The 16725-nt window shown below is 41.9% G+C and overlaps 1 protein-coding gene across 7 annotated transcripts in view; it reads right to left on the bottom strand.

Moving 5' to 3' along the window:
• Window positions 1-2684: 2684 nt before the first annotated feature.
• The window catches only part of esrrb (estrogen-related receptor beta), a 51038-nt gene continuing 36997 nt past the window's right edge, over window positions 2685-16725 (bottom strand). For all 7 annotated transcript variants that reach the window (XM_030774379.1, XM_030774387.1, XM_030774435.1 and 4 more), the window contains 2 exons: window positions 6494-6763; window positions 2685-2929 (listed from right to left, as the gene is read on the bottom strand). In XM_030774379.1, coding sequence (XP_030630239.1) covers window positions 2685-2929; window positions 6494-6763 — 515 coding nt within the window. The remainder of the gene's footprint in view (window positions 2930-6493; window positions 6764-16725) is intronic.

Below are 16725 nucleotides of genomic sequence, written 5' to 3'. Positions count from 1 at the left end.
AACCTCTGAAAAAGATTTCAAGTGTTGTACTGTGTTCTCGTGGTAACTGTACATTTAGTACGGTTAAAAATTAGCTTTTTTTTGTTTGTTTTTTTATGTTCTTGGCATGATTTCAGTCAGAATTGGTCCCTGTTGTTGCCCAACATTGTTTTGCACCAGAAAAAAAAAAAAAGGAAAATAAAAAATGCCCTGTTTTTACTTTTTGTCACTTGCTGCCATGTTGAGTCTACTCCAAAACCATGACTGTGGCCATTTCAAGTCTAGACAGTGTGGCAGCGAGAGGTGTGTCCCACCTCCATTTAGTAGCCAATGAGGCTACAACAGGATTCTCCTTGGGCCAATGATATTGCCAGTTTGATGAGCTGGCTACCGTCACCCTTCCCAACGTCGATTCCTTTGATCACAGTATCAAATTGTGACAGCGCCACAATTTACAACATCACATTAACATGACATCAGTAGTAAAAATGTTCCCCCATTTCTTGCCACACTGAAAATGAGGGACAAGAGTAACACGACTCTACAGTACTCAAATACAATTTCCCATCGTGTCTCACAAACAGGGCTCAAACCATATGAAATGCAACATAGCTGCTCTCTTTCAAAGTGAATTCATGCTCTTATTCACATCTCCAATGGTGTCGGTGCGTGCGGGAGTGCGTGTGTGTGTGTGTGTGTGTGTGTGTGTGTGTATGTGTGTGCATGTGTGTGCGTGCGTGTGTGTGTGTGTATTTCTTTTCTTTTTTTACATCCTCCATTTTCTGCACACAAACTGCTTACACAGTAAAGACCTTTGGAGCTGGTTGTAGGGGGGATAATTGGCTGTCTATGTAAATACCTATTCCAAAGCCCATTTTAGTGCCTGTACTATTGTGTCAACAAGAGGTCAAGCACCCCTCTACGCATGCTTACTCACTCTACCCCCTAAGACCACTGCCACCACCTTCCAGGGCTAAAAATATACCCACTGGTGCCAGAGACATGCACCTGCTCCTCACCTTCATTTGGATGCATTGCTATAAAAGTGGTGGGACTATAAAAAGTCCATGCAGCTTCTATAATGGGCTGAACAGATGCTGGGCACCTTGCTTCCTCTGTGTGGTAGGGCTCTAGCTCAGGGCTTAACACACCTCAAAATAGAGACTTTGACATATGGGGCCTCTGATTGTTTGAGCATGGAATCTTCTGAACTTTTGTCACACGTTGAAAATCCTTCGATAGCTCTCATTGGCCCAATCGTTGCCCTCTTTCCCAAACAAACTCACCAATCCCATGCTTATCGGTCACCCTGCCCAAAATCAGGCCACGCCCTCAGCGTGGAACATGGATAAAGCAAACATCAGGCAACAACCAACAAGAAAGCAAAAAGTGTACAGTGTACACACACACACACGCACACATACACAGGCACTCACACGCACACACACACGCACACACACACACACACACACACACACACACACATACACACACACAATGTATGGAAGGGCACTGTGTACTGATGGCAGCAGCATGGAGAAGCAGAGAAACGAGTTAGCTGAATGTGTCTTGTCCCGTCGGCTCCGTTTATTGCTGAGTTAATACAGAATAAGACCACTATCTGTCTAAACTAGTTTGGTTAAACATGTTCTTTTTTGTGTTTTTTTTTTTTTTACCAATTTTTTTTGCCTTCCTGCGTATGATACACACACATACACTGCAGGGGCTCATGGTTCTGAAGAGGTATTTTCAAGGACATTTTAATCACAAAAAAAGAGCTCACATTTAGGTTTGACATATTCTCCTTCAACCAATCCCCAGCAAGGCTGTCAACCACCGCCCTGTAACCCCGCCCCCCTCCCCGACACCTCCCTCACCCCAACCCCACAACCCGACTTAAACCTGTAGCGTCAAACTTATTTTCGTCATGTATATTTACAAAGTCCTGGTAGTGTCCTCCTTAAAGTTCAGAAACTCCACAATCCAGTGTGTCCTGACTTGAGATACTCCGCAGGTTAGCTAGTGTTTCTGTTTCAGTCATAACAAGGACATAGAGAGTTTGGTGTGGGGAAAAAAATGAACAAACAACAACAAAAAAAACAGACGTTTGATTAAACGCATTTTCCTCACTATTCACTCTGAAGAGACTATGAGAAGTTTCCTTTTTCATTTTTACAGAACCACAGACCAAAAACAAAATCAAAAAATCATTTACTGTACAGGTACGTAGCATTTACTATATATTTTAAATTCTCCTTTTTTCACATATTTATACTTTCAGCTTTTGAGTATTTCAGTTGTATCTTTTTTTAAAGTCTCCTTTAAAAATGTCTCAGGTCTGAGAGAGTGAGAGAGAAATAAAGGGAGAGAGAGAGAGAGAGAGAGAGGGAGAATAGAAGAGAAAGCAAGAGAGTGGGAAAGAGAAAGAGAGAGAGAGAGAGAGAGAGAGAGAGGAAGAGAAAGCAAGAGAGAGGGAAAGAGACAGAGAGAGAGAGAGAGAGAGAGAGAGAGAGAGAGAGAGAGAGAGAGAGAGGAGAGAGAGACAGAGAGAGTTCATAACCTGCTTGTCAGTCAGCAGAGCCTTTCTCACTCTCCCTCTCTCCACCTAGACTTCCTTGCCCCCCTCCAAAGTCAGTGTGTGTCTACGACATCCTCCTTTCCACCATTGTCAAGATGACATCACCATAACGATTTCACGGCTCCAATCAGACCTTGGCTTCCAGCATTTCGAGGAAGAGTTTGTGCATGGGCACCTTGCCCTGCACTTTGATGCTGTAAAAGTGTTGCACGGCCTTGGTGGCGGTCTGGCGGAGGAGGGGCAGGGTCATGAGCAGCTTGCCTGCCCGTCGGGGGTCCTCAGTATGCTGGCCACTCTCATAGTCCTGCAGGGCCTCGTGGAGAGCATCCTGAAGCTTCTGAACTGCTTCCACATCCTCTATATGCATAGAGTCTAAGAGAGAGAGAGAGAGAGAGAGAGAGAGAGATATTAATGTGTGATTCAGTCAGAATTAATTTTTTTGATGGTAGGTGATGATGACTACCATCAAAAAACTTTTTTCACTAAAAACAAAACAAAACAAAACAAAACAAAACAAAACAAAACAAAACAAAACAAAACAAAACAAAACATCATTAACCATAAATTTGTAAGGTACGCAAATCTCTTCTAAAAGGAGAAATATCCCACTTGTGGCTAGCTGTATATCTGCCACTTATCTGAGGTATTTTTCAGAAAAGTAAGATGAGAAGGGGAAAAGTGAGTCTTGGACGTGGTCTCAGCGCTGAGTAATTTCATACCGCTTCCAACTAAACTGACAGCCAGTCAATCTAATCCCAGATTTTGCTGTTTGGAATAAAGAAGGGACAGATCTGACCCAGTATCTAGAGTAATTGAACACACATTTAACAAATAGATTTTTATAGATGGTAATTCCAAACATTTGCTGTACATTTCACATATTAAGAAAATACACAAACATAGGTTGTAATGTCCTAATTTTGTGGTTTGATAAATGTTTTTCCTTTTTGTCAAACAAAGACATTATTGTATTTATGTATTCTCAGTGCCCTATTTGCAGAATTAGCATTTTCATGATAAATAAATATTAAATACATACATACATACAAACATGTAAGTGTATATAATAATAATAATAATAATAATAATAATAATAATAATAATAATAATAATAATAATTAGCAGCTTCTCCTGACACATTTTAATAATGATACTTATCAAAAGATTAACATAATAACAACGTTAAGCACACATTTACATCATAGTATATACTCAGTCAAAACAAAACTGTCCAAACACATATGCTATTGGGCATTTACAAGCTATTACATTTTTACACGCACCTCCCCGCCACACACACACACACACACACACACACACAAAGTGTATGAGGGGTTCTATACCATTGTTTGGCACTTTCAGGGCAATAGCCTAAGCTTTGTGCCTAGTTTCACCTTGGTGCATATTCCACCATATGGCCTAATAAAAGAGAAACTCAGTTTGAGAATTCTGCTGAAATTCATTGACTGGAACAACTGAATCCCTGAGACCTTGAGGCGTTTCTCACTCTGCCAAGCCCACGTACGCAACAGTAAAACTGTGCCCTTTATGAAAGCACAGGTACACACGGACACAGATAAATAAGAAACAAATAATTAAGACTGTAAGAGTCTAAGACGTGTTTGTTTAGTGATGTGCCACCCATGCTGCATCAGACAATACTTTTTAAAATATGAGCTTTAACAACAACAAAAAATCACTGCATTTTTCTGATATACAGACTGTGTATACCTGTGTATACTGCTTTGGAGAGCAGTGTCTATTTCTACCAAAATATGTGTAATTTTAGACTAAGATCGCACAAGAGAGGACAAAAGATGTAGAAACAGAGAAGATGGCATCAGTGTGTGTGTGTGTGTGTGTGTGCACGTGTGTGTGTGTGTGCACGTGTGTGCGTGTGTGTGTGTGTGTGTGTGTGTGTGTGCGCAAGACTGGGAGAGAGCGAGGGTGGTTGGGGGGCATTAAAAAAACAACTTTGAAGAAACAATTTCCTTGCAATCCATCAGAGAGCCCCCGTCGATCCGATTGATAAACTGCTAATTACAAAATCAATCGCTATGAATTTTCACAGCTGCCAGACAGACACACTCCCGCGAGGGCCATCGCACAGAGTCCTTGTTCAAGCGTTCGGCACGTTTCTCTCTTTCCCTCTCTCCCTCCCTCTCTTTCTCCCTGTCTCTCTCTCTCTCTCTCTCTCTTTCCCTCCCTCTCTCCCTCCCTGTCTCTCTCTCTCTCTCTCTTTCTCTCTCTCTCTCTCTCTCCCTCCTTCCGTTTGACTCTTTTGTGCCCCACCTCTCTGCAAAAGGTATGTCATCTGAAAGTACAGCAAAGCTCACCATCAGCATTTTCATTTTTAAGACCAGAGAGAGAGAGAGAGAGAGAGAGGGACAGAGAGAGAGAAGGAGGGAAGGAGGGAGGGAGGGAGAGAGAGAGAGAGAGGGTGCTTGCGGCCCCATCCGGACATTGATCAGAGAGGGGACAAGCCCTGCCTTCTGAAAAGCAAGCTGTCGATACAGGCGCCTCGTCTTCTTCCCCAGAACAAACGAGCCCCAGCACTCCCTGATACTCATTCCATTCGACTTAACACATTTTATTGACAGCCTCTGTGCTCCTAATGAAATGCTAAATTTATCTCCCCTGCCTGCCCAGCCCTGTGGCTACTGTTATGGAGATAGAGAGAGAGAGAGAAACAGAGAAAGAGAGAGAGAGAGAGTGAGAGAGAGATAGAGAGAGAGTGAGTGAGAGAGAGATAGAGAGAGAGAGAGAGAGAGAGAGAGAGAGCGGGAGAATGGTGGAATGCCATGACACGGAAGGCATTCAATTAAAAGCTCAACAACCCCCATCTCCATCCTCTCTCTCTCCCTCCCTCTCTCTTTCTCTCTCTCTCTCTCTCTCTCTCCCCTTGTCTTGTCTTTTTGTCTGTCCTTCATGTTTATCTCAACTGCATCAGTCTAAATGTCCTGAGCCTAAGATAAAACAGATGGGGAAAATATAATGAGATTTTTTTTGCTCCTCTTTTTTTAAAAAAATTATTTGTGTGTGTGTGTGTGTGTGAGTGTGTGTGTGTAAATCTGAGAGGGAAAAATAGGAAAATGTACACATGTACCCCCCCCCCCCGCCCAAACAAGTTTCAGTTTCTTTTTCTGTATTTTGATGGAATGTTTTAGCCGTACTTATGTACTGTAATCAAGTTCCTAGAAACAAAAACAATTAAATTAAAAACAAACAAATTAAAGTAATGAATTCTTATTTAAAGCAAATGTAATTGATTTAACCTATTAAGATGGAAAAATATTATTTATTTTAGTGAAACAAAATGTATTTAATAATTTAGTATACATTTGTAGAGACATATGTTTTTAGTTCATATTAGGTATGTGTAATTGACCATTGATCTAAAGTAATGTTTTGTGATATGACGCACAGTGCAGAATATTGCTGATGTTAATAGACAATCATTCTTCATTTAAGACACTTAAACAATCACATATTTTTATTATGGAAAATAAATTTCTGCCATTTGGCCTAGTCTCTTATTGATTGTTAAATAATATACTTTTCCATTTAAAAGAAACAAATAAGCCCCAACAAATATCTCTAATTCCTTTACAAACCAGTCTGCAAATGTACAAAGAGAACCACAACACTGTGAAAAATTCATTTTTAGAATTTCCATGTTAGACGTCAGCACAGCAATCTTGCGTGTTAAATTAATTTTAAAAACTGTCATTTCAGACTACATAAATATTCTTTAGCGTTCCTTTAATCCTCATCCATCGGAGTACATGTAATCATGAACAGTAACGATTTCCTCAACTTGAATACACTGTTAAAGGTTGTAAGACAAATGTGAATGAAAACTGTGCACTGTAAAAATAAAGCATCATAAATTTGCAACAGGAGCGTGGCTCATTGGAACAGTGAAGCTCATCGTACCTGAATTGGCCAGAGCAATGGCCTTGAGGGTGACAAACTCCTCTTTTTCCACTTTGAGTTTCTTGTACTTGCGGACGAGCTGGAGGATGGAGACGTAGAGGTCGAGCAGGCCCGTGAGTCGTGAGTGCTCTTCATCCATGACGTAGTCTTCAGCATACACCAGCTCGTCTTCGTAGGGCAGCGAGCGGAACACAATACTCAGGATTAGAATCTCCATCCAGGCACTCTGCAATAGACTCATTTGGTCTCCCAGAGACAGACTGGAGAAACCTGAGAGAGGAGAGGACAGGAGAGGAGAGGAGAGGAGAGGAGAGGAGAGGAGAGGAGAGGAGAGGAGAGAATTAGTCAGAGAGCCGACGGTATGTTTGTGTAGGTGTGTATGTGTGTCTGAGCATCTAATTCATGAAATCTAAAAATTTTCCATTTGATAGACATTGAAAAGTGTTGCTGAAACATTGGCAAAGAATGAACAACAATACCAAGACTGTCTAAAACCGCTTTTCAGCAAGCACAGGAAGCTGTTGTCGGAAAGCAGGGGTTTAGGTGTGTGTGTGTGTGTGTGTGTGTGTGTGTGTGTGTGCATTCACACATGCACATGCACATAGGCTTTGAGAAGACTTTGGTTAGGACATCATATCGGTGTAGTTGTCTTGGACACACACACACACACACACATACACGCACACACACACAGACTCCCAAACACAGATGTCTCATCACCTCTCTGTTTCCTGTCATATCTCCATTGGACTGACAGAGATGCACTGAAGAGGTTGAGGACATGACACATGACGTTTTGTGTTTGTGTGTGTGTCTGTGTGTGTGTCTGTGTGTGTGTGTGTGCGTGTGTGTATGTGTGTGTGCTCATATGAGAGAGAGAGAGATATGTTATTTATCACACCTGATGTTATATTGTCTCATCTACTATTTAAATCATGTATATTGAACTGAATTTTTCAAAGTTAGTCATATGCATTATTCCTTTCTGTTCTGTTTTAGTCTCTTAGACATGTTCATGTGCGTGCATATGTGTGTGATTTAGATAGAGAATGAAAGAGAATGGCAGGAGATGGAAGATTGATCTCTCCTCTTTGCCAGGTCACAGAGGGTAAACCATGCCCTTAGGCTCTACAAATCTCTCTCTCTCTCTCTCTCTCGTTTTTTTTTTTTCTTTCTCTCGGCCGAACAAAACATCAGCAGCGTTATTAACTGTCATTTCCACTGAAACCACTAACAACGCTCCCACTGCACCTGGCAAGACACACACAAAAGAGCATACACAGATAAAGAAAAAAACAGCATACACAGATAAAGAAAAAATAAAAGTCTGCAAAAGTTGTGAGGCTAAGAGTGATTTTCACAGAGATTGAGGAGAAAATGAGTCTTCTGGATGCGCAGATAACCATCTCATCCCTTTATATTCTCTTCCCTTTTTCTCCCCACAGCTGTCGATAAACTTTTTGCACGCCCCCCCCCCCCTCCTTTTTGTCTTCCCTCACTCAAAACCCCCCCTTAGGCACCTCCATTTTGGAGCATGTTTGGCAGACACCCCCCCCCATCCCTCCAAGACTCTGATGATTAAAATGATTGCTTTTACAAGTTTACCACTGCTGTCCTATCTGTCTGTCTGCCCCCTGCGTGCCTGATTAGAGTGGGCAGGTGGTAGATTACAGTATCGACTGGGTCACTCAGCATACCTGCCTCCAATGTTTCCTCTCTTTCATATAAATGATCTCATTGAGAAAGAGTTGAAGGGAGGATGTTTATCTACTCTGAGCGTGACACTTTCAAGTGTCTTGGGGAGAGAGAGGTGGGGTGGGGGGGAAGAGAGAGAGAGAGAGAGAGAGAGAGAGAGAGAGAGAGAGAGAGAAAAGGGGGTCCCTCGCTGTTTAATTTACCTTATCAGAGAAGTGAACAGTGGGTTTGAGTGCTGGAGGATACATTAATTAAGCTGATTGTGATCGGACCGCCAGGCCCTCTCACAATGTGAAAGAGAATCAATACGGTCCCCAGAAAGGAGGTGGCAGACAGAACACACTCACACGTACGCGCGCACACACATACACACACACACACACACACACACACACAAACGCGAGCGCACGCACAAACACTCGCGAGCAAACACTCGCAAGCACACACACATGCACACACACACACACACGCAAACACACACAGATGTGTACTGAGGTGGCCAAGACAGCTGAGACATATTTGGGCCGGGGCATGCAATGCTTTTCCAAAAGCAAATATCCCAAATCTAGATAAAATAGCCCATTACTCCCATGACCTTACCAACTGTTACAATCTTCTACGCACATGCAATTTAGGATTTTACAACACACCGCATCTTTTATGAACAAACCATTCTGCATTGTCTAACAGTGAATTGTAATGTTTGCACTACCTCTGTATAAATCAACTGGTGCATCATCAGCAAATTTACATGCAAACACACACATCTATACATACGCACGTGCACACACGCACACACCCACAGAGCTGTGCTTAGGAGTACACCGGGGCAAGGTGATCCCACCCAGACAGGTACAGTAAAACTTGTTCAGCATGTAAATGACACTATGAAAGTGAGCACTGTTGGAGTACCCTCTCAAGCACTAAGCACACAGCGGTTCAGCGCGGTCTACAATTACGCTTGACAGTAAAACGCCTCAAATACAACAGTCCGATCTAGCTCATCACAACACAGACGGGGAACAGCCTTTCCTTTCTCTGCTGTCCTCCTTCCACACTCACTCTCTCTCTCTCTCTCTCTCTCTCTCTCTCTCTCTCTCTTTTTTTTCTGAGTGCTGAATTATCACACCAAATGGGATCTTGTGTCTTTTCTCCTTCACTTTTTGTTCCACTCAATTTAATCGAGTAATGAAGTGACTTCCCGGCTCTCCGGGTCAAGCGCTGCTCGGGCCCTCAGACGCTCCGGCGCTTTCTCGCCGAAGTGTCGACAGAGCAGGTGATGTTAGCCTCTTTAATGAAATATCAATATTTACATCTTCATTTCCAACCAACTGCCTCAGTGAGCTTTCACCAAACATGACACACTATTGAGCAGTCTAGAGAGGGTCTCTGACTGCTTCGTTGACTGGGCTGTAGCCACTTTAGTAAATGGCGTGCACCAGCATCAGTGGATGTTAAGCCTGCCAGCGCGGGAGCTCGCGGCCCCACCGTTTCACTTACTGCTTTTATCCACTCAAGCATGGCCACGCAACAGTTTATAGTTTTAGCCACAGACTTATTTGTGGGTCTGTTAACTCAATATGTTAGTATCGAAGGAGAAACCGATTGTCTGTATTTTGAAGTATAAGATTACATTTTTTTCAAATTTAAACATAAGATCAATAATGATTTTATCAGTCTACTACAGAATTTTTACCTTGACGGTGCAAGATGTGAGGATCTTGCTGAGAAATGTTTTTCTCATGTTATCTGTTAGAATGTCAGTGTTGTGTAAATGAGCTTTGTGTAGAGAGAGAGAGAGAGAGTGAGGAGCAGGTTTCCTGTGTTCTCCACATGACTGATATCTAACACGTTCAAGAGACACCTATGTACTCATGAGAAAAAAATGACAGGATTATAGCTGGACTGTTTTTGAAAACTCACCCCAGTCATGTTGAAGGGGGAAATATATCCACTATGTGTGTCTATCAATCTGCGCTAGTGTAAAAAGTAATCAGGTTTAGGCTTGTTTTTATGTAGCTCAATAAAGTTCATCACTGGAAACAGTTTCTATAACAAAAGACAAGCTTGGCATTCTCTCTCTCTCTCTCTCTCTCTCTCTCTCTCTCTCTCTGATATATTTCATGCTCTTTGAGCTGAAGGCGGTATTTGTGAAAATGAGCTAAAAGCAACAGCTCTACAGAGAAAGGATTTTTACAACCTCAGTAGCCTTTTATAAAGAACAACAAATATATAACAGTAAAAAAATGACAGCTTTGAATCCTCCCATATTTATAAGCTTTATGTTTGAAATGGTGTTTCTGGCAGATTGTAGATTCCTCAGCGTTGGCCTCATGACCTGCATGTTAACCCTCTCCTCTGAGTGTTCGACACCTAACACCTGCCTCTTCCCTCTGTTCATTTAAAAAAAAACCTCCACGGCAGAGGGGTTCAGCATATGAGCTTCTGAGACTTGAGAGTGTGAGATTTGGGAAATTGCAGAGTTCGTCTGAACAGCTGATATATGACTGGCACTAATGGGTCATTTTGGTGATTACGAACAAATGAATTGAATTTCAATTCTTAATAAACTCCTAGAATAATAAAAATAAATCTAGAATCTAAAATGAACGGGAATATTCTATATAGAATTAGCTTTTTGAGAACTGAATGAGAACATTCCGTGTCAGAATGTGCTTTTAAAACAGGAGAAAGAGAAACGGGCTGTGATGACTGTAACTGCTAGAGAGAGAGGCAGGATGGTATCTTCCAGCCCTGTGCAGACAAATCTGACAGAAGCTCAATACAGAGGTACAGAGGACAGTCATCTTTTCACGACACATCCGAACAGACGAGCACGGCCGCTCCATTACCGAAGAAAAAAAAACAACCAAAAAAACCATCAGCCCTCCACTACACCCCTCTTTCCTCTCCCTGGAGACAAAAGTCACATCTCTACATTGGCAGTCATACTTCGCACTTAATGCTGCTTTGTCCTATGGTGTGGAAGAGTCTAAACTGAGTTTATCCACATGCAGTCCATCCATCCTCTCCCCAGTCTCCCCCATGTCACAGCACTGCACATCCCTTCATCTCTCTCCTCTGATTAATCAGATGGGCATTTCTCTCCCTCTCTCTCTCTCTCTCTCTCTCTCTCTCTCTCCTTTGATCTGCCAGGATAAGGACTGAAATTAAACGTTGTACATTTCTGTTGAGCGGAAAGTTCATATTCTATTAATTTATTATTGTTTCCACCTCCCGGAGGGCCATTAGCAACGCTCGTAAAAAAGAGATGTAATTACGAGGCACACTAACCCCCACCAGCTGCAACCTCGCCGTATTTCACCCTCAATCACGGAGAGAGCGAGAGAGAGAGAGAGAGAGAGAGAGAGAGAGGTTGATTATGAAAGAGAGACAGAGAGAAAGAGGAAAATGAGCAGGAAACAAAAAAGCAAGATGGAAGAGAGAGAGAGAGAGAGAGAGAGAGAGAGAGAGGGAGAAGGATGAATAGAGGGATAGAGTTTCTACAAAACAAATACAGGAAGCAAAAAACAAAACAAACAAAAAAAAACAAACCCCAGAGAGACAGACAGCTATAGATACTTAAGAGGACAGAGACAGATAGAGAAGTGGGGGGCAGAACAGAGAGAGAGAGAGAGAGAGAGAGAGAAGAAAAAAAATCATTCTCTTTGGACAGGGACTGATGTGTCATGGCTCATAATCAGCCAGAGGAGGCTGGCAGGTTTATACCCGCTGGTCATCTGAGCCAAAGCCAGCCAGGGGGCTCTGTCTCTTTACGGCTGTTTTAAATAACAGCCCCAAAAGCAAGCCCTCCCTCGCAGCACAACCCACAGCTGCTGACCATGATTCTTCTAGAATTTAAATGACAGCGTTGGAAGGACCCAATCAATACCTATATGGTAATAAATGACACTGCTTGGGGTAAATAATTTAACATGCACATGGTTGCATGTTCATAACACGCACTAAAGCCTCAAAACAGCTTTGACTAAAAAACCCCTTTCACCTCTCCTCCTGCCCAAGGCAATTTCACACCGGGCCACATTAAGATATTTTGTAGGATTACAATAATTTTCTTCTTTTCTTTTTCTTTTTTTTTTTTTTTTCAACACTAACCAGCATTCTTCAATAATTATAACTGCTTTAAAAAAACATTAAAATCCCCACACTATTATCAGTACCAAAGTATTTATAAATATTTTTAAAAACATGGCATTTTGTGGCTGAATTTGCTATGCAGTTCTGCGAGTGTGAGACCAAGAGGACTCGGGGCGGCACTAATGGGAGATCTATGTGCACTTTTACACTGTTAAAAGAGCAATAAGACCAGGGCCCATGGCAGAGGAGATGGGTCATTTGGGCAGTGGAGTGTGAACAGTGGGAAGTTTTGTAATGTTAAATACAGTAATCCCCTTGTCCTAATCTGCTTTGTCTGACCCTTTGACCCAGCTCCTGGGGTATTTAGTCTCCCCAAGAGAGCCACAGCACTGATTAGATGGTATATATCTCTGTTTGACTGGATGATGAGCGGAGAGACCAGCCTTAATCAGTCATGTAACTGGCCTTAATTTATTTCTGCTGCCAAGCACCTTCACTTTTTAATGAGCTTCCACGTCATATTGACCAGAGAGAGAAAGGTACTAAACAAAAGATCTGTCACGGGAGCATGAACATCATTCCAATTTTTTTTTAACAGTTGTGAAAATGAATGAAGAATAACAAATATGTAAGATGAACGTGAGCGGCCAAACACACACACATGCACGCACGCGCGCATGCTCACACGTACACATACACACACACACACACACACACACACAAACAACCAGGTGTGTTGCCCCTAACATATATGGCAGATGTCCCTTGGTTGCCCCTTATCCCTCCTCCCCCGCTCCTCTCTCTTCTCCTCTCCTCTCCTCCATCTCCATCCCCCCTTCTCTGCATCTCACACGTGTGGAGGCGTCAGGCCTGGGCCTCCTCCTTGATTGCTCCATCCATCTTGATCTTGTGCTGGTGGAGCTTCCGTCAGAGGGTAAATTGAATATACTACGGCCTGTCTGTTGGTGTCTATATTTAATAAAAGCCGCTGATGAGGTGCTGATTTATCGGCCAGCAGTATTCACACACCATTACAAGGAGATTACACACACACACACACACACACACACACTCAAACACACACACACACACACACACACACACACACACACACTCACAAGTATCAGGCACGTTGGGACCGCAACCAATACAGCAAGAAGATTTCACAATATAATGGCAAAGAGAAAACAGCAAGCCTGTGTGTGTGTGTGTGTGTGTGTGTGCGTGTGTGCATGTGTTTATGTGTGTGTCTGTGTGTTTATGTATGTATGTGCATGCATATGCTGAGCAGATGTAGAACTAACAAGCGTCTTAAAGCACAGCCTCTCAGAGCCTGTCAATCAGCATGGCTCTGCCAGCACATCACTACTCTGTATTAACACTTTGATTGATGAGACAAAACTTAGCTTTACATCAGGAAAGACAAAAACAACAAAACAGAATATTCTCTATGGCACTTGGCAGAAGATAAGATTCCTATCAGGGCCAATATATGAGTCATTTAATTTGATCAATGAAAGCATGTGCTGGCTGAACACAGGATGAAGGTAAGTGTAGCTATGTCTGTAGATCTTGCTCTGTTTCAAAAGGATCATATTATTAGGGAGATCCATCTGTGCGTTTGACTGACTGACTGTCTGACTGACTGACTGTCTGACTGACTGACTTACTGACTGTCTGACTGACTGACTGTCTGACTGACTGACTGACTGACTGACTGACTGACCGACTGCGAACGTAACAAATCACTGCATGTAAAAGAAGAGTAAAAAAATTCAAATAAAAGTGATTGGTTGCTTAGTTTTACAGGCACCAATAAAGACTGTCTGTTATTATCCTCTCCAGGCCGGCAGAGTGTAGCACACAGACTGAGTAAATGTGACAGTTCAGGTAACTCTAATCATGCCACGGCCAAAAAGAAGGATGTGTACGAGGTGCCGGTGGGAAACCATCCCATGTGCTCTCCCATCACACTCATCACACAGCACCAAACTGGAAAAAATTCCCAGCCGGGAATCAAGAGCGTGAGGGCAGGTGACACACAGCTGTTTGGAGTGAGGAGACCACGGCGTGGCAGAGAGGGAGGAATGCGGGAGTTGATCCTCAGCTCCGGAACACATGACATTCACACATTCACTAGGCACTGAGGATTAGGCTGCTCAGTTCTGTCCTCTGTGACGACAACCACCCCATTAAAGAGAGTCACACCAAAATTAACGACGTCTTTGTTTTATGCACCTTAACACACTCCCCCCGACACAGAGAGTTAAAAAAAAAAACCCACTGAAAATCGGCCAGTTTGTCTGATGAAATATGGCTGCGTATATCTGAGGATATAACATGATTGGTAAAGCTATTTGTTTGACATTAGTTTGTTTCAAACAAAGGCATGATGGCCAAGACCAGTATTCACGAATAAAAGTTATGGGCATTAAAAAGGAAGTACTTAAATGTTTCATTTCTGTCTTTCTTTGCTGTCTGTCAGTGTGTGGCTTATTCAAATGAAACTTTGTGTCATTGAGAGCCAGTTGTCTTTCCGTCACTTTGACACGAAGAAATGTGAGATGGAGAAGAACAAGCAGCTACTGTATGTATGTCAAAGGTCTTTAGCACCTCAGTAGTAAAAAAAAAAGCCATCTGTCAACATCTCCCATGCATTGGCCTTAATGACTAACCAACCACTACACTGGCCACCAGTCAAACTATTTCCAGAGAGCACTCTCTCACTACCAGTGCCAGATAGACCTTTGGCATTCAACTGGGATTAATAATAAATGAATCAACGCTGGATTGGGCTGGGCCTGGACGTTAAGAGGAGGTTGTGTACTGACAGATGATCACAGAGCCAGAGCAGCGTCCTGACATGCACTAGAAAAAGGCTTTACCCTCTCTTTAGGCACAGATAAATATAAACGTATGCAGGACAGGTGCTCAAGTAAACTCATGACTGATGAGGGTATAGACTAGATCGTGATGGTTGAAGAATGGAAAATCCATTATCTCTTTATGAGTAATCATCACTAGCATACATAAGAGTGGCTTTAACAGTACGCCAATAACAGTAGCTAATTTGCTTGTGCAGAAGAAAAAGTAAATAAATAAATAAAAGCAAATTGATTTAGCTATTTGTGGGAAATCTCATCTAATAACTGATAACAGCTGAAAAAAAAATCATTCATATCAATCACTGACATGATTTTTAAATGATATGTTTGAGTGAGATATGATGTGCTTTACCATGGTGTGCTCAAATGAAGGGAATCCATTTAAGAGGAAACTGACATGTGATTTACAGGAACTTGTAGGAAAGGAAAACGACCAAGTTTCTAAAACACTGGTGCTGAAACACTGGTGTTAGATGGAGAAATTTACATTTGGCAGAATATATTCAGTAAGATTTAAAATGGCACCGCTGGAAGGGAAGTATGTTTCAATAGCTTCTATCACAAGTGAAAAACATTGGCACAAGCACTGACCTCCCTCTCATCTTTGACTCTGTACTGAACTCTGTTATCCTCTGACTACGATATATATGCAGCAATGACAATGTTCATAGGAGTTTGTAAATGTTTGCAGATGCAAACTTTGTAAAGCACACCAAATATGCAAATCTGTCTATTTTCATAACCCCACCCCAGTTTTGCAGTCTCATCCCCAACCATTGATGCCTACACAAGAACACCCAAACTTGTAAAACTAATTTGAGTACTTAGAGAAAAATCCACAAATCTAAACTTCCATGCACCAGCTTAAGAGGTCATTTCCTGTGATCATGTGCTTCTGTTCACATCTTTACACTTCCTAAAATACTGGCTAACATTTATTAATTCAGGCCCAATAATTTATCAAATTGTAATATTTATAAACTTGATTTGTCATTATTATTATCATTAATAATAATAATAATAATAACAATAACAATAATAATAACAACAATAATAACAATAATATGAGATCTATAAATCCATATTTTTCTTGCTTTGATATGGCAGACTGGCAGCGGACAGTCGTTTGTTGAAGCCAAACTGAGACGCTTTACTGTCTCTGAGTCATTGTCAGATTAGAGGCTGCAAAGAGCCACTCCAGCTGCAAATTACCACTCTTTTATAAACTGCTTTCTCAAAATGTTATCCCAGCAAAGGGAGCCATGAAAAATCAATTGGAGAACTTAAGTGCCAATTTTCTTGACATATAAATTGTTACCTTCGGACTTTGGTCATTGGCCATCTGTCAGTGTCCTAATCAATGTTCTTTCACTTCATAATGAACAGTTCATCTTTTTAATTTAATTGCCAGAGGGGTTGAAAACCTATCAAAATGCACTCAGGACCTTTCAGAGTGGAAAGCATATATGCTCTCTGGCTGCTCTGGACAGAGGCTCATAATGTTATGGAGACACAGTGCTGGACCACATTGCTCATACAAAAGTATCTAAGAGA

The sequence above is a fragment of the Chanos chanos genome, chromosome 1 (assembly GCF_902362185.1).
Source record: "Chanos chanos chromosome 1, fChaCha1.1, whole genome shotgun sequence".
NCBI lineage: Eukaryota > Metazoa > Chordata > Actinopteri > Gonorynchiformes > Chanidae > Chanos > Chanos chanos.
Note: the sequence above shows the minus strand (reverse complement) of the source record. Positions and strands in the feature narration are given on the sequence as shown.